The 19377-nt window shown below is 44.1% G+C and overlaps 1 protein-coding gene across 1 annotated transcript in view; it reads right to left on the bottom strand.

Moving 5' to 3' along the window:
- Positions 1-19377, bottom strand: part of LOC144504716 (utrophin-like) — a 631247-nt gene that overhangs the window by 53647 nt on the left and 558223 nt on the right. The window contains 6 exon segments of the mRNA XM_078230463.1: positions 237-302; positions 6493-6558; positions 7387-7425; positions 9688-9824; positions 11788-11899; positions 16850-17016. Coding sequence (XP_078086589.1) covers positions 237-302; positions 6493-6558; positions 7387-7425; positions 9688-9824; positions 11788-11899; positions 16850-17016 — 587 coding nt within the window.

Raw genomic sequence — 19377 nt, 5'->3', positions numbered from 1 at the left:
GTGGTTAGGATCTGGAATGTACTGCCTGAGAGTGTGATGGACGCAAATTCAAACATATCTTTCAAAAAGGAACTGGAGAATCATCTGAAGAGAAAATGTTTGCAGGTTATGGTGAAATGCTGAGGATGAGAACTAACTGATTTGCTCTTGCAGAGAGCTAGCACGGACATGACAGGCTGAATGCACTCCATTTCTGCTGTAACCATTCCATGATTCTAATTCTTCAAATTACTTACACACTCCCTGTGGTTGAGCTACTGTCTGTGAGCAGAGAGCCATTTGTTCTTTCCATCTGTGCTAACCTGAATAAAATATATCACAATTATGCTGTTAGATTTTAGTAAACAATCAAAATTAATCCAGTAATAATAAAAATATTAATATTTATGCTTTGGGAGTAGCTCCATCTGACGTGATATGATAGCTAGCCAATCTTCACGTATGGAAATATACCCCGTCCTCACCCAGAAGAAATGTAATGCCTTAGCTCACAGTGGTACAAAGAACATTTGCCAAACAAATGGGCGGCACGGTAGCACAGTGGTTAGCACTGCTGCTTCACAGCTTCAGGGGCCTGGGTTCGAATCCCGGCTCGGGTCGCTGTCTGTGTGGAGTTTGCACATTCTCCTCGTGTCTGCATGGGTTTCCTCCGGGTGCTCTGGTTTCCTCCCACAGTCCAAAGATGTGCGGGCTAGGTTGATTGGCCATTCTAAATTGCCCCTTAGTGTCCCGGGATGCATGGGTTAGTGGGTAAATATGTTGGGATACGTGGATAGGGCCTGGGTGGGATTGTGGTTGGTGCAGACTCGATGGGCCGAATGGCCTCTTTCTGCACTGTAGGATTCTATGAACGACTTTTCATGGAAAAGTCTCCCCTTTAGTACTAAGCTGAAAGCTTTTGGTACTTGTGTAGAAACATTATATTTATTAAAGGTGGATTAAGTACTGGGGAATTTACTAGGATGCTACCGAGACTTGATGGATTGTGTTATAAGGAGAGGCTGAATAGACTGGGACTTTTTTCTCTGGAGCGTAGGAGGCTGAGGGGTGATCTTATAGAGGTCTATAAAATAATGAGGGGCATAGACAAGGTAGATAGTCGATATCTTTTCCCAAAGGTAGGGGAGTCTAAAACTAGAGGGCATAAGTTTAAGGTGAGAGGGGAGAGATACAAAAGTGTCCAGAGGGGCAATTTTTTCACACAAAGGGTGATGAGTGTCTGGAACAAGCTGCCAGAGGTAGTAGTAGAGGCAGGTACAATTTTATCTTTTAAAAAGTTTCGATAGTTACATGGGTACCATGGTATAGAGGGGATATGGGCCAAATGCGGGGAATTGGGATTAGCTTAGGGGTTTTTTAAAAAAAAGGGCAGCATGGACAGATTGGGCCGAAGGGCCTGTTTCCATGCTGTAAGCCTCTATGACTCTAATGGAAAACTTTCCATTTTAGGCACCTAATGTCAGTGTCAGCATATCAAGGGTCAGGTACAACACTAGTTTGATAAAGATTGAAGCTTCCTCACTTTGGCCCTACATCAGAAGAACACTTCCTCTCTTGTCTCCACTTCTTCCCCCACCGCCTCCCACCACTGTACCAACGTGAGATTGTTCTTTCAACAAAACTGCACACTTAGCCCCACACTGGAGCGAGAGGACAGTCAATTTGGTGTTGTCGCCTCTTGCGAACTATGTACTGAAATCTGATAACTCAATCTCATTTTAAATTGCACATGTAAAATCTACCACTGGATTTTAATTCAGGCCCAGATGTCTAACCAAAGGAGGGATCATTATGGCAGGAGGAACATGTAAAATAGGGCTGGTGCCACCAGACCAGCTTCCCAACCACTCCTGAGCTTACCTCTATTAATATGAAAGGTGGGCAGGAACTGAATTCGGCAGCACGCCTGCCATTATAACATTAATAATTAAAGATCAATTAGGCTTGTTAGCAAACCTTTTGACCTGAATAGTACATTCATGCCATCAAAAGGTTGGTACGGGCAGTCTTACGGGAGTGGGCAGACGTTATTTTAAAAAAGCTTTTTAAAAGGCCAGGAAGGAAGGGATATACTATCATTGGGGGAGGGGGATTGCAGGGTGCCATTTGCGCGTCGAAGTGGCCCACTAAGATAGTATACACCCCTTCTTCCAACCCATCTGCTTGCCAACTTGCTTGCTACGGCTCAGCCTTCAACACCGTTATTCCCACAAAACTCATCTCCAAACTCCGTGGCCTGGGCCTCGGCACATCCCTCTGCGACTGGGGCCTGAACTTCCTAATTCACAATCAGTAAGGATAGTCAACAACACCTCCTCCACGATCATCCTCAACACTGGTGCCCCACAAGGCTGTGTTCTTAGCCCCCTACTATATTCCTTATACACCTATGACTGTGTGGCCAAATTCTCCTCCAATTCGATTTTCATGTTTGCTGACAACACCACCGTCGTAGAATCATAGAATCATAGAAACCCTACAGTGCAGAAGGAGGCCATTCGGCCCATCGAGTCTGCACCGACCACAATCCCACCCAGGCCCTACCCCCACATATTTTACCCGCTAATCTACACATCCCAGGACTCTAAGGAGCAATTTTTTAACCTGGCCAATCAACCTAACCCGCACATCTTTGGACTGTGGGAGGAAACCGGAGCACCCGGAGGAAACCCACGCAGACACGAGGAGAATGTGCTAACTCCACACAGACAGTGACCCGAGCCGGAATCGAACCCGGGACCCTGGAGCTGTGAAGCAGCAGTGCTAACCACTGTGCTACCGTGCCGCCGTGGGTCGGATCTCAAACAATGATGAGACAGAGTACAGGAATGAGATAGAGAATCTGGTGAACTGCTGTGGCAACAATAATCTCTCCCTCAATGTCAACAAATCCAAGGAGATTGTCATCAACTTCAGGAAGCGTAAAGGAGAACATGCCCCTGTCTACATCAACGGGGATGAAGTAGAAAGGGTTGAGAGCTTCAAGTTTTTAGGTGTCCAGATCACCAACAACCTGTCCTGGTCCCCCCATGCCAACACTATAGTTAAGAAAACCCACCAACGCCTCTACTTTCTCAGAAGACTAAGGAAATTTGGCATGTCAGCTACGACTCTCACCAACTTTTACAGATGCACTATAGAAAGCATTCTTTTTGGTTGTATCACAGCTTGATATGGCTCCTGCTCTGCCCAAGACCGCAAGGAATTACAAAAGGTCGTTTGAATGTAGCCCAATCCATTATGCAAACCAGCCTCCCGTTCATTGACTCTGTCTACACTTCCCGCTGCCTCTGCAAAGCAGCCAGCATAATTAAGGACCCCACACACCCTGGACATTCTCTTCCACCTTCTTCTGTCGGGAAAAACCTACAAAAGTCTGAGGTCACGTACCAACCGACTCAAGAACAACTTCTTCCCTGCTGCCATCAGACGTTTGAATGGACTTACCTTGCACTAAGTTGATCTTTCTCTACACCCTAGCTATGACTGTAACACTACATTCTGCATTCTCTCGTTTCCTTCTCTATGAACGGTATACTTTGTCTGTATAGCGCACAAGAAACAATACTTTTCACTGTATGTTAACATGTGACAATAATAAATCAAATCAAATCAAAACCCACCAACCCCAACTCCCTCCCTAGACTGCTAAACTGGCTGAACCCCCCCTTTCCAAAAATCCCAGACATTCCTTACTCTGGGATTCTTTGGGCCTCCTTCTTAGGACCAGTTGCAGTCCTGGCAGCACCCACTACATAGGTTTTGAAACTGTCGGGACTGTACAATCCAATTGGTAGCAGCTTCCAAGAGCATGATGCATCCCTCGAATAAGAAGTCCAACTGACAATATAACCCACCTGCAGCGCATTACGGTTGCTGGGTAAGCTAGCATGAAGCACATCAGCTGCTGCACACTCCCTCACCCCCATAATATTCAACCCCATAAATTATTATAATGAATTACCAAAATATTGAAACCTAGATGACATCTACAGCTAGCACAACAGAAACGAAGTTACAAAGAATCATTTTTCACCATCCCTTTGATGGCCACCAAAAATACTGTTTCCAGCAAAAAACATCACTTGGAAAAAGCACCGAGAGTGGCTAGGGCACAGAATGTATGCAGGGTGGGAGGATTCAATGTCCATCACCAAGTACCATCTACAAAATGCTTTGCAGGAACTCACTATGACTCCTTCAACAGCACCTTCCAAACCTGCAACCTCAGCCACCTAAAGGACAAGGGCAGCAGATGTATGCAACCACCATCATCTGCAAGTTCCCCTCCAAAGCACATGCCATCCTGACTTGGAATTATAGCACTGTTCATTCATTGCCAATGGGTCAAAATCATGGAACCTTCATACTAACAGCATTGTGGATGTACCTACACCACATGGACTACAGCCTTCTCAAAGGCAACTAGGGATGGGCAATTAAAATGGTGGTCTCTTAAATGCTGATAGCCACATCCTGTGAAAGAATAAAACAGCAGAAGTATGCCTACTTCTTTTGTTATTATCCTGGTAATGTCTTGTCAAAACGTTGGAGGCAATGGAATACCCCATTTAGAAAATCATCATGTGTTGGCAGCAGGAGAAATACTTAATACAATTAATGTTACCAGAGAGGCAGTGCTGGGTAGACTAATGGGACTGAAGGTGGACAAGTCCCCGGGTCCGGATGGAATGCATCCCAGGGTATTGAAAGAAATGTCAGAGGTAATAGTGGATGCGTTAGTGATTATTTATCAAAACTCGTTGCATTCTGGGGTAGTGCCGGTTGATTGGAAAACGGCTAATGTTACGCCGCTGTTTAAAAAAGGAAGGAGACAAAAGGCGGGTAACTATAGGCCGGTCAGCTTAACGTCTGTAGTAGGGAAAATGCTGGAATCCATTATTAAAGAGGAGATAGCAGGGCATCTGGATAGAAATGGTTCGATCAATCAGACGCAGCATGGATTCATGAGGGGAAAGTCGTGCTTGACGAACATGTTGGATTTTTATGAAGATGTGACTAGGGCGGTTGATGGAGGAGAACCGGTGGATGCGGTGTTTCTGGATTTCCAAAAGGCGTTTGATAAGGTGCCCCATAAAAGGCTGCTGAAGAAGATTAGGGCACACGGAGTTGGGGGTAGTGTGTTAAAGTGGATTGGGGACTGGCTATCCGACAGGAAGCAAAGAGTCGGAATAAATGGGTGTTTTTCCGGTTGGAGGAAGGTAACTAGTGGCGTGCAGCAGGGATCGGTACTCGGGCCGCAACTGTTTACCATTTATATAGATGATCTGGAGGAGGGGACGGAGTGTAGGGTAACGAAGTTTGCAGACGACACAAAGATAAGTGGAAAAGTGAATCGTGTGGAGGACGGAGAAGATCTGCAGAGAGATTTGGACAGGCTGAGTGAGTGGGCGAGGATATGGCAAATGGAGTATAACGTTGATAAATGCGAGGTTATACACTTTGGAGGAAATAATAACAAATGGGATTACTATCTCAATGGAAACAAATTAAAACATGCTACCGTGCAAAGGGACCTGGGGGTCCTTGTGCATGAGACGCAAAAGCCCAGTCTGCAGGTACAACAGGTGATCAAGAAGGCAAATGGGATGTTGGCCTATATCGCAAGGGGGATAGAATATAAAAGCAGGGATGTCTTGATGCACCTGTACAGGGCATTGGTGAGGCCGCAGCTGGAATACTGTGTGCAGTATTGGTCCCCTTATGAGGAAGGATATATTGGCATTGGAGGGAGTGCAGAGAAGGTTCACCAGGTTGATACCGGAGATGAGGGGTTTGGATTATGAGGAGAGGCTGAGGAGATTGGGTTTGTACTCGTTGGAGTTTAGAAGGATGAGGGGGGATCTTATGGAGACTTATAAGATAATGCGGGGGCTGGATAGGGTGGAGGCAGAGAGATTCTTTCCACTTAGTAAGGAAGTTAAAACTAGAGGACACAGCCTCAAAATAAAGGGGGGTCGGTTTAAGACAGAGTTGAGGAGGAACTTCTTCTCCCAGAGGGTGGTGAATCTCTGGAATTCTCTGCCCACTGAGGTGGTGGAGGCTACCTCGCTGAATATGTTTAAAGCGCGGATGGATGGATTCCTGATCGGTAAGGGAATTAAGGGTTATGGGGATCAGGCGGGTAAGTGGTACTGATCCACGTCAGATCAGCCATGATCTTATTGAATGGCGGGGCAGGCTCGAGGGGCTAGATGGCCTACTCCTGCTCCTATTTCTTATGTTCTTATGTAACAAACATTTGATCAAATTTAACACTAAGTTGAAAAGAAGAAAACTAAAGAGGCTGATAACAATATAATGGCGAGTTTGTTTTTGACTGCAAATGTGCAGCACTTAATTTGAGGCCAACACTAGGATTTATGGAAAAATAAGAGATTTTGTATTTGGTCACAACATAAACCAGTTTCATTTCTTCACATCCTGGAGAAACACAGTAAAATGTCAACACAGCAATAGTTATTTTTATACCTGTTGGCATAATGTTCTATCCTTGAATGTGTGTCATCTTGGGATAATTGTGGAGACTGTGTAGGGCTGAAAATAAATAGTAAAATATATGATGGCCAATATTTCAGTTAAAAATAACAATATGGCAATGACGCTTCATTATTTAAGTGGGCTTGAAATAAATTAGAGAAAAAATTAGGTCATTAAAATCTACTACAATAGAAGTCTCATAACTTGAGGTAAGGATTAGGCTGGAACTAACTCCATCGCATTATCAATGTAAGTCACTTTTCATCAAGTGTTAAGCAGCAGTGTCACTTTATTGGCTTAAATTACAGGATTGAAATGGAAATGTGTGGCATTGACTTTCTTTCCAGTGGTTTATGGCAAATCTTTGGGGCCTATTCTGGAGTTCCAATGTTGCTCACATTAAGTTCACATTTTGCTCCTGAAAGATGCAACACTGGGGATTGTTACAACACTGCAATCATTTAATCATTTATGATAGGAGTAATTCTTTTTAAAATGACAACCAATTTTCCTTTGGGAGAACTGGGTTTTGGAAAAGGAGAAAGTCAGTTCATATAACACAGATGGAATATTAAAGAATCTGTGCTATATTGTAATTTTTCATTAATTTAAAATTAGATAATTCTCAAAATAATCATGTCAGTTATAGAAAAAGAAAAAAACAGGGAAATGATAAATTATCCAGTTTATTCCATCCATGCGTTAGGAGATCTGTCTGTCTCAGTAAATATTAGGTTTTCTGTTTTGCACTGTGGACAATCCAACAACCTGACCATGCAGTAAAACACCAAACTAGATGCAGTAAGCACAGCTAAAACAATAAGAAACTACAGTTAGGGTGAAATCACCCATTTGGCATGAAGGATGATAGTTGCGTCTACTCACTCATACTGTTCAGGCCACATACTGATGAGCGTGACGGGACTGCAAGAGAAAAGAGAAGGAAACCACAGAATATAGTTAATGCAACTCAAACAATATGTTAACACAACTTTATTAAAATAGAACCATATCCTCAACTCACATGCTGTTCATCAGGTTGGAACCATACTAAGGAAGCAGCTGCAATAACTGCCAAAGACAACAGAATATCTACTGTCACTGAGCCTAATGTGACGATCTTTATTTTTTGTGCCTTTGAAAAAACTAATAATCTCAATTTCTTAATACGCTTTTGAAAAGTATTGATAACCTTGTTCTCTCTCTTCCCTCCTACTCTACCCAAATGTGTTTTCCTACTTTGTTTTGTTATTGTTCCAATTGTTTTCATAACACTAACCATCCTTTCAAGAACCTTTCTTCTTCAACTCCAGATTTCTTCCTTTCACTTTCTCCCCTCCAGCGCAGAACACATACTGAAGTTCAGATCTTTCTAGCCTGTACTGTCCAGTACCAAACCAATCTAGATGCCTCCCTCTTCTCAAATGCTAGTAACCAATTTAAATACTCATATTTTCAGCTTGACCCATCAACACACTTGTTCTTTTGAACAGCAAGACAGGAGCAACTGCATCAACAGCTGCTTTTGTGATCAACTTTGATGTGAGTTATGTTTGCCATAGGCATGAAAGTTTCCTTTCTGTAATGAAATATGTGGCTGTGAGCACAAATTTGTTACAGCGCTGAAGGAGGCCATTTGGCCCATCATGTCTGCACCGATTCTCCAAAACAGCATCATGACTTAGTGCTATTCCTCTGCCTTTTTCCCATATCCTGCATATTGTTTCTATTCAAATACTCAACTCATGCCCTCTTGAATGTCTCAATTGTCTGTGGGCGGCACGGTGGCACATTAGCACTTCTGCCTCACAGTGCCAGGGACTCGGGCTCGATTCCAGCCTTAGGTGAGTTTGTGTGAAGTTTGCACATTTTCACCATGTTTGCATGGGTTTCCTCCGGGTGCTCCGGTTTCCTCCCACAGTCCAAAGATGTGCGGGTTAGGTAGATTGGCCATGCTAAATTGCCCCTTAGCGTCCCAAGATGTGTAGATTAGATGGATTAGTCATGGTAAATGTGTGGGGTTAGGGGGATAGGATGGGGAAGGGGCCTGGGTGAGACACCCTGACAGAGAGTTGGTGCAGACTCGATGGGTTGAATGGCCCCCTTCTGCAATGTAGGGATTCCATGATTCTATGATTGAACGTGTTTCCACCACACTTCCAGGCAGTGCATTCCAGACCCCAACCACTTGCTATGTGAAAAAGGTTTGCTCACATCGCATTTATTTCTTTTCCAAATCACTTTAAGTCTGTGCTCTCTTGTTCTTGATCCTTTTATGAGTGGGAACCGTTTCTCCCCATTTACCCTACCCAGCCCCCTCATGATTTTAAACATCTCTATCCAACCTTCTCTCAGCTGCCTTGTACAGAAGGATTCAAACATGAAGTTCCAAGAAAGATGGGCACAACTTCAGGAAGCAAGGTCTTGAGAAGAAAAGAAGTGGGGAGCAGTTTGCAGAGGTGGAGGGTTCACAGATTGGGTTTTTGAGGAGTGAACAAAGAGAACAAAGAACAAAGAACAGTACAGCACAGGAAACAGGCCCTTCGGCCCTCCAAGCCTGTGCCGCTCCTTGGTCCAACTAGACCAATCGTTTGTATCCCTCCATTCCCAGGCTGCTCATGTGACTATCCAGGTAAGTCTTAAACGATGTCAGCGTGCCTGCCTCCACCACCCTACTTGGCAGCGCATTCCAGGCCCCCACGACCCTCTGTGTAAAAAACGTCCCTCTGATGTCTGAGTTATACTTCGCCCCTCTCAGCTTGAGCCCGTGACCCCTCGTGATCGTCACCTCCGACCTGGGAAAAAGCTTCCCACTGTTCACCCTATCTATACCCTTCATAATCTTGTATGGGGTGATGATGGCAGATTTGGAGAGGCAGAACCAGAGGAAAAGAAAAATAAGAAACTAAGAAAGCTTCAAGTTGCTTTCAATTATGATATTAACTAGCCCTTAGTAGATACACTCTCTGGATGATTAATTGCAATATTTTTGGAGGTGAGTTCAAAGTGGGCCAGTGCTTCCATCTAATTAATGCCTTTTTTCCTGCTGTATTGTGCAAATTGTAACATACATACAGATGAAAAATCTCCTTCTCACTCCGAACTGCAGGATGAACTGTATTGTAATACTTGTCATTTCACAAACTGGAATTTATACATGTGCAAATCTCACACCCTCAAACTTACATCTCAAGGTTCTCGCCTTCAAGGACTGTTTGCACTGGCAAATAACCCAAGCGGGGATGTTTGGCAAAGTACTTCTTTGATCTGAACTTATTTTTCAGCACCTTGGTGAAATCACGTACATCTTCACCTGATGTTGTCTAAAAGTATTAAAAAATTCAAATTTAGTTAAGATTTGACATGAATCAATCCATTCAACTCACTCCTTCATCATATGCAATCTATAGTCACATTTCCTGGACTAAATGTCCTTAAGGATGGAAAATGATTGAGTGGGCACCTCTGAGGATCAAGCCTAAGTTGAGCCTAACAAGCCTGGGATTCAAAAATTGATAAGGAGGAAATGTTGAATAAACTGTCGGTACAGAAACTCAACACTGTACCAGGACCGGAGGATATGCATCCAGAGATATTGAAGGAAGTGAGATTGGGAATTGCAGGGGTGCTGACCATTCTTCTCTAGACTCAGGATGCCAGAGGACTGCAGAACTGCAGGTTGCTTTGTTCAAAGTGAGAAGAGTAGCTCCACTAATTACAGGCCTGTCAGTTTAACATCAGTGGTAGGCATGTTTCTAGAAACATTAGCCACGATTCTCCAGAAAAAACAAAGTGCCCACGCCAGTGCGAGAATCAGAGTGTTTCTTGGTGGTGCTGGCTCCCAGGTGGAATTTATCTGGCCAGCCTGCTGAGATCAGGGAGCCATTTTAAAAGCCCGATCTCTGCGTTCAGAGAAAGGCTTCTTCCCCTCCACCATGGGAATGGTGATCCCCTGCTGACAAGGGAGCGCCCCCAATCCCTCAGAAAAGAGCAGTGTCCTCCCCCCACCATTAAAATAACAGGTCACCTCCCCTCTCCCCCACCATGCAGGCATGAGGGTGACCTGACTCAACTCCCCCTCCACCTCAGGCCCCCCCGCTGCCTCTTAGGCTCCCTCCCCTCAGGTGTCACCCTCTCAGCTCCTCCCATCAGGCCTCCCTCTTAGACCACTCCCTCAAAAGTGCCAACGGTGCACTGCCCCTTGGTATTGGCACCCTGACCAGTCACATAGGACCCCAAGGGGGATCAAGGAGGTAAGTGCAGTGCCCACCTGGGCCCAAGGGTCCTGGGGGTTGGGTGGGCTTGGGCTGGGGTAAGGTATTGACCTTGGCACTCTCTCCCGGGATGGGGGTCCATGGCTAGAGTGCCCCTTCTAGTCCTGGGAAACCTGAACATCACTCCTGGCATTGTGATTTCAGGCATCTCTCTGATCAAAGTGTTCATTCTGGTCTGTGAAATCGTTGAGGCGGCCTGGTCACTTTAATCTCCATGGACACCTGGCTGGCTTCCAGATCCGAGTAGCATGCCATTCTGCGGAAGGGATATCCCTTTCTCTCTTTCAGAAGCTGCAGGTGTGAGAAGACCCTTTTCAAGCCCTCTGACTGATAGAAGTCAGTCACTTTCAATGTGGGGGGGAGGGGGGAATTCATAGCTGCAGGCAACTTCAAAGTAGGGGAGGAGGTACTTGAGATGTATTCAACCGTGAAGGGAAAGATAAAAAAACAGGCCTGACTGCATACTGTCTAAAGACCAATAAGCTATCAATCAAAGGAGAGGTAAAAGGACTGGACTGAAATTGAATGGAAACAAGGCTTTTCAAAGGGTTTGAAGGTATTTCAAAGACTTGTAGCTTTCCATGAAAGCTCAGAAACTTGAAATAAATGCTGTGTTAAAAGAATAGTGCTAAGTAAGCAACTGTGGAGAAGGTACCCCACCCACTTGCTCCTCCAGCCACTGCCTCAGCTATGACAGAGACTGTAGGTCATGCATTAGACTCCTCAGTCACCTGAGAACTCAGTGTTAGTGTGGAAGCAAGTCATCCTCAACTCCGAGGGAAATGCCCAAACAGAAGATAATGACAAGAGACTAAATTTTGAATGACACCAAGTTCAGCTACCTCTGGTATTCAATAAGCACTGCCAGATGCCTTTATTATACATACATATCGGCAATTTCATATGGTATAGAAACATTTTATCTATGCACTTTACTTTTGAAGATTGCTGTAGTTGAGCCCCAAAGTCTCTAACAATGATCTATCCACACAGATTAGAACAATTTACTCACTGGAGTGCAGTACTCCACCATTGGATAATGTAACTTGTGTCCCTTTGCTGTGCGCCCTGAAAAGAAACAGCTTTGGCAGATGTCATAGTTAAAATGTTTGAGGCTGCGGTACCTGGGAAGAAAGAACAAGGTGGAAAAGAAATGTCAGGCAAGTTTTGTATGAATTTCAGTTCTTCTCCACAATTAGATCATTAAAGAGCTTTGACTTTTTTTCTCTTCCATCTTTTAGTTTAGTTTATTTCTTCCTACCCACTGCAGGGGGAAAAAGTTAAATGGTAAATTACGTAAGTTTGTATTTTGAAAAGCTGAAAATTGTAGGAAGGACAAAGAGATGCAAGAAGGGCCACAGTTTTGATGTCCTGGCAAAGATGAAGTTGAATAGTGGACTCCAATGACTGAAATGTGTAAGACTGTAAAGGGAAAAACAAATGAGCAGGATAATGCATTTTGGGCTTCGGAGAAAGAAGGAAAGTTCAATAGGAAGAAAAAAGAGAACAGAGAAATAAAATGCAATGATGTAGCCTCTGTACAGCATGACACCAAGGATGCACAAACTGAAGGGACTTGATCAATGTTTAGTGGAATTATCAACGTACATGAATAGCTTGAACTGGATATAGAATGGAAGTCATTAATATGATGAAATGGAGCAAGAGAGAGCACAGAATTTTGGAAATTCCTCACGTTCAGCCAAACTCTGAGAACGAGCCATTAGTTAAAGCACAAATTGACGTAAGAAGGGAAAATAGTCATGAATAGGGTTTTGTTGAAAGCCCTCATAATGGTAAAAATAACAGATTGTGTTAAAATCTTTGGTGATTGGAATTCTTTGTGGATGTAACCAGTCGAATTGACAAAGGAGAACCGGTGGATGTGGTTTATTTAGACTTTCAGAAGGCGTTTGGCAAGGTCTCTCATAGCAGACAACTATGTAAAGCAGTCTTAGCATTTGCAGTTAGTGTCTTGAGATGGATCAAAAGCTGGTTAGCAGATAGGAAGCAAAGATTTGGCATAAACGGGTATTTTTACGATTGGCAGGCAGTGACTAGTGGGGTTCCGCAGGGATCTGTGCTAGGATTCCAGCTGTTCGCATTATATATTAATGATTTGGAAGAGGGAACTAAATGTGTTATCTCCAAGTTTGCAGATGATACAAAGTTTGGTGGGAGGGTGAGCTGTGAGGTGGATGCAGAGATGCTTCAGCGTGATTTATTCAGGCTGAATGAACGGGCATCTGCATGGCAAGTGCAGTATAATGTGGATACATGTGAGGTTATCCACTTTGGTAACAATAATAGGAAGACAGATTATTACTTGAGAGAGGTGGATCCTCAGCAAACCTTGGTGTTCTCGTGCAGTCGCTGAAGGTAAGCGCGCAGGTACAGCAGGCAATAAAAAAGGCAAATGGTATGTTGGCCTTCGTAGCAAGAGGATTTGAATATAGGAATAGGGATGTTTTACTGTAATTGTACAGAGTATTGGTGAGATCACACCTGTGTGTAGTTTTGGTGTCCTTATCTGAGGAAGGATGTCCTTGCTATGGATGGAGTGCAGCGAAGGTTTTCCAGGCTGATTCCTGGGATGACAGGTCTGTCATATGAAGAGAGACTAAGTCGGTTAGGATTGTATTCATTGAAGTTTAAAAGAATGAGAGGGGATCTCACAGAAACTTATAAAATTCTAACAGGATTAGACAGAATAGATTCAGAAAGATGGTCCTGATGGTGGGGGAGTCCAGAACTAGGGGTCAAAAACAAAAAATGGTGGAAAATCTCAGCAGTTCTAACAGCATCTGTGGAGAAAAAATAGAGTTTATACTCTCTCCGTAAATGTTGTCAGACTAGCCGAGATTTTCCAGCATTTTCTGTTTTTGTTTAGATTCAAGCATCTGCAGTATTTTGCTTTTATCTTAATGCAGAACTAGGTAGTGGAAGCGAATACTGTAGTGACTTTTAAGGGGCGTCTTGACAAGTACATGAATGGGATGAGAATAGAGGGATATGGTCCCTGGAAGGGTAGGGGGTTTTAGTTAAGTCGGGCAGCAAGGTCGGTGTAGGCTTGGAGGGCCGAAGGGCCTGTTCCTGGGCTGTAAATTTCTTTGTTCTTTGTTAATGCAATAGTAAGGAAGGACATTAGCCTGGACAATGTGGAATCTGTATGGGTGGAAGCTGTGGAACACCAAAGGACAAAAATGCTAGTGGGAGTTGTGTACAGACCACCAAACAGTAGTAAAGTTGGGGATGGCAGCAAGCAGGAAATTAGAGGTGTGTGCAGTAAGGGTGCAGCAGTTATTATGGGTGACTTCAATTTGCATATTGATTGGGCTCACCAAACTGGTATCAATGCGATGGAGGAGGATTTCCTAGAACGTATAAAGGATGGTTTTCTCGACCAATGTGTTGAGGAAACCAACTAGAGAGCAGGCCATCCTGAGAGAGGATTAATTAGCAACATTGTGGTGCGAGATCCTTTGGGGAAAAACGACCATAGTATGGTAGAATTCTTCATTAAAAATGGAGAGTGGCACAGTTAAGTCTGAGACTAGGGTCCTGAACTTGAAGAAAGCTAACGTTGATGGTATGAGACGTGCATTGGCTAGGATAAGCTGGTAAAGGATACTTAAGGAGTTGATAGTGGATAGGCAATGGCAGACATGGATGAACTTCAACAATTGCACATCCCTGTCTGGCGTAATTGTAAAACAGGGAAGGTGGCTCATCCGTGGCTAACAGGGGAAATCAGGAATAGTGTTAAAGCCAAAGAGGAGGCAGATAAACTGGCCTGAAAAAGCAGCAAACGTGAGGACTGGGAGAAATTTACAATCCAGCAGAGGAGGACAGAGGGTTTAATTTGGAAGGGGAAAATAGAATATGAGAGTAGACTTGCAGAAAACACAACTGACTGCAAAAGCTTCTGTTGATATGTGAAGAGAAAAAGACTGGTGAAGACAAATGTAGAATCAACTGAATTCATAATGGGTAACAAAGAGATGGGAGACCAGCTGAAGAAATATTCTGGATCAGTCTTCACTAAGGAGGATACAAATAACCTTCCAGAAATACTAGGGGACAGAGGGTCGAGCATGAAGGAGGAACTAAAAGAAATCCTTATTAGTCAGGAAATTATATTGGGGAAATTGCTGGGATTAAAACCCGATAAATCCCCAGGGCCTGATGCTCTGTATCCTAGAGTACTCAAGGAAGTGGCCCTAGAAATAGTGGATGCATTGGTGATCATTTTCCAGCATTCTCTCGACTCTGAAAGATTTCCAGTGGATTGGAGGGTAGCTAATGTGACCCCACTTTTTAAAAAAGGAGGGAGAAAGAAAACGGGAAATTATAGACCGGTTAGCCTGACATCGGTGGTGGGGAAAATGCTGGAGTCAATTATTAAAGATGCGATAACTGAGCATTTGGAAAGCGGTGACAATATTGTTCCAAGTCAGCATGGGTTCACTGAAGGGAAATCATGCTTGACAAATTTTCTGGATTTTTCTGAGGATGTGACCAGCAGAGTGGACAAGGATGTACCAGTGGATGTTGAGTATCTGGACTTTCAAAAGGCTTTTGACAAGGTCCCACACAAGAGATTCGTGAGCAAAATTAAACCTCACGGTACTGGAGGTAATGTATTGACGTGGATAGAGAACTGGTTGGCAGACAGGAAGCAAAGAGTGGGAATAAACAGGTCCTTTTCAGAGTGGCAGGCAGTTACTAGTGGGGTACCGTAGGGTTCAGTGTTGGGACCCCAGCTATTGACAATATACATTAATGATTTGAACGAAGGAATTGAATGCAATATCTCCAAATTTGCAGATGACACTAAGCTGGGTGGCAGTGTGTGCTCTGAGGAGGATGCTAAGAGGCTGCACGGTGACTTGGACAGGCTGGCTGAATAGGCAAATACTTGGCAAATGCAATATAATGTGGATATATGTGAGGTTATCCACTTTGGTGGCAAAAACAGGAAGGAAGATTATTATCTGAATGGTGGCAGTTCAGGAAAAGGGGAAGTGCAACGTGACCTGGGTGTCATGGTGGAACATTCACTGAAGGTTGGCATGCAGGTACAGCAGGCGGTGAGGAAAGCTAATGGAATGCTGGTCTTCATAGCAAGAGGATTTGAGTATAGGAGTAAGGATGTCTTGCTGCAGTTATACAGGGCCTTGGTGAGGCCACACCTTGAGTATTGTGTGCGGTTTTGGTCTCCTTGTCTAAGGAAGGACATTCTTGCTATTTAGGGTGTCCAGTGAAGGTTCACCAGACCGATTCCTGGAATGGCAGGACTGACATATGAAGAGAGACTGGATCGACTGGGCTTGTACTCACTGGAATTTATGATGTGAAGTTGCCGGCGTCGGACTAGGGTAGGCACAGTAAGTAGTCTCACAACACCAGGTTAAAGTCCAACAGGTTTATTTGGTAGCACAAGCTTTCAGAATGCCGCTCCTTCATCAGGTGAGTGCAGGATGCTTGATAAAGGAGCGGCGCTCCGAAAGCTCGTGCTACCAAATAAACCTGTTGGACTTTAACCGTGTGTTGTGAGACTACATACTGTCACTGGAATTTAGAAGAATGAGAGGGGATCTCATAGGAACATATAAAATCCTGATGGGACTGGACAGGCTAGATACAGGAAGAATGTTCCCAATGTTGGGGAAGTCCAGAAATAGGGGTCACGGTCTAAGAATAAGGGCTAAGCCATTCAGGACTGAGATGAGGAAGAACTTCTTCACGAAAGGCCTTTCTGTACATTTTTAATAATTACAAACTAGAGAAGCAAACGGAAACACAGCCACAACCTGGTTTTGATGCAGCACAGCTTAGATCAATGGGCCTGGGAACAAAACAGCAAAATCCTGCAGTACTCACCTCTCACAAAAATTAAGATAAAGGGCCTTTAAATTTAATTAATTCTGATTAGTTCCATGACCCACATATTTGATGGGACTTCTAATTTCTTTGTTGCATTAGTTGATGAATTTAGAAGCTTCTGAATTAACATTTAGAGGTAAAGTTCTCTTCCAATATCACTTAACTGTCTTCGAGGCTGCATGTCTCACCTGAAACCTACGATTGGGCACTCTTTGCAGATGTTACACTTTGCCTGATGTTTTGCAGTTTCAGCAGCTGCCACACGGTGTAGAACGGGAAGCCAGACCATGGACTGAGGCTCCAGTCTCATCCACTCTACAAACTGTTTCGCCTCAATCTCTGATTTGTTCTGGCCCTAGAGACAAATGAAAAGACCAGCTGCATCAACACTTGTTTATTGTCTGTTATCCTCACTGATCCATTAATATTGAGCTTTCTGACAATGCTTTCACTGCATTGGTATAAATAAAATTTAAAAATTAACTATTTTACACAGATGTTAACCTTAGATTAGTGGTGGCACACTTGACCTCTGGAACCGAATGTTGTAGATCCAATCCAAAAGATAAGCACAGGATCTAGGGGCGCCACACTGTCTGAGGATCAATCCTGAGGGACTGCCGCACTGTACAAGTCCTGATGGAGCTCTGAACAATTGCAAGGACAATACTAAAAGAGTGCTGCACTGTTGCAGGTGCTCTCTGAGATATTAAATAATAGATTCCTGTAGCAGGGGTAAAGAGACCCCTGCCTTGACACTACTAAAACAAAGTAGATTAGTGTAAATAGGGACCACAGTGTGCCTTATACATACAGAAGGTATCACAATGTGCCTCACTATATATCACACAAAAGTATTGTATGCATGAACACATATATAATCATTTTTGAACAAGTATTTTAGATTTAAATTGTATTTTTGTATTTTCTTGTGAGCTTTGGCCAATAAGCAATTTACCCCTTGGCATAATGGGAAATAAGTTTAATTAGACAGACTGCATTCTTTTGGAACAATGAAGCATAGAGCATATACCCTATTATCAGGGGCAGGCCAGGCAGCTACAGGCAACAAAGGTTATTGAAATTAATAGAAGGATTCAGCTTCTAGCTGTAATGAATAGCTGCAATTCAACCTCCATTAATAAAGGGACAGAAAAGAGACCAGAGAAGATGACTCCCTTCTCACTCCCAGAACTGCAGGTGTCAACCCTTGAACCTACCGGATTTGCGTAGGTAAGGTTACTAAGCAATGGGGGGGGGGGGGGGGGGGGAAGAGAGAACTTCTGGGTTCGGTTGACCAATGAATTCCTAATTCTGCTGGAAGGTAAAATGTTATTGGCCAAAGTAAATAAAGTGTATTAATGTAATTGGACTTGGATGGTAGGGCGGGAGGATCAAATCTTCAGAAATGTATATCTGTTGTACTCATGTGATGTAAGGTCACTGAGAAGTTGGAATCTTTTGATCATCTCTCTCCCAATGCATATTGGTCAAATAAAGAACATCTTTAACAGCGTACTGTCTTTCGCAAGTCACTGTATTAGCTGAAATGGCTGAATGCAAGACTTCCCAGAGGGAAGCACCAGGAAATTCCCCTTACAACTTGGCGTAGTCGGCAGGATTGTTCACTAGAATCTGGACGCAAGACGTGGTTCCTAGAAGTGGGTGAGTACATTTAATTACCACCCAGTAGTTAAGGGGTCACACATCTGGCAGCCAGAAGTTGAGTGATCTGAACCAGGGTAGGGGTGAGAATATAGTAGGACTGTGTAAAGAAACTGCATTCAATGCAGGGGATCATGGATGGAGTCCTGGGGCACTCTGTCAGCTGAGCAATATAAAAGCTGTGCAGTAGATAAAGACGTTAATAATTAAGCTACGTTTAACGTAAGGGGTTGGGGATGGACTCCTAAATCAGCTTACGGAGCAGAGCAAAAGGCCATGTAGCATGGGAAAGCGTTGAGGAATTAGTCTGTACGAGAGGGTGATGGATTAGTCGGGCGCTAGGAATCCACAGTGAGGGGTTAAAAAAAAGGGACAGAAGTCTCCAATGTGAGACTTGCGAGTGAAACTGGAAATGGTAGTGAGGTAAAAGGCCACAGGATGGCGCTGAGTGCTGCAGATTCGGGAGAGTTGTTGAGTTTGAGTTACTAGGGAGAAAAACTCAGTAAGAAGTCCTCAATGAGGGGCAGGGGTCATTCAGCAATTGGCTGAGGGCTCTGACATAGTAATTTCTGAAGAGTGGAGTTAAGAATTCAGAGGTGAAAGGGTTAAAAAGCAGACACAAAGCCTGTCTATTAGGGAAAGAGAGAGAGAGAGAGAGAGAGGGGGCCCGATTTTACCATTTTGATTCGAAGTGCTGGGCGGACTTGAAACTGGGAGTGTTTCAGATCTGACTTTTAGACCCGTTCTCAGGCACCCCCATACACACTCTGCCTGCAAAAATATCAGCGATTCCGAATCGCGCTGTAGAGGACTGTGGGCGGGGCTTAACGTGCCCGAAATCCTGCAGCTCCGATCGGTGCCTCCAACTGCGCATACGCAGGCAAAAAGTGATAGAACGCCGCTCCCTTGCCACATCGCTCCCGGGCCGGATAATGCCTCCCCCTGGCTCCCACAACATTGCCCCACCCTCCCCAACATTACTGACCCCCTTATCCCCCCCACCCACCCGCCCCGCCATCCAGACTGATCGTGGGCCCCCCCCCCCACACTG

The sequence above is a fragment of the Mustelus asterias genome, chromosome 15 (genome assembly GCF_964213995.1).
Source record: "Mustelus asterias chromosome 15, sMusAst1.hap1.1, whole genome shotgun sequence".
In the NCBI taxonomy this organism is placed as follows: Eukaryota; Metazoa; Chordata; class Chondrichthyes; order Carcharhiniformes; family Triakidae; genus Mustelus; species Mustelus asterias.
This window is presented reverse-complemented; position numbering and strand designations above follow the sequence as displayed.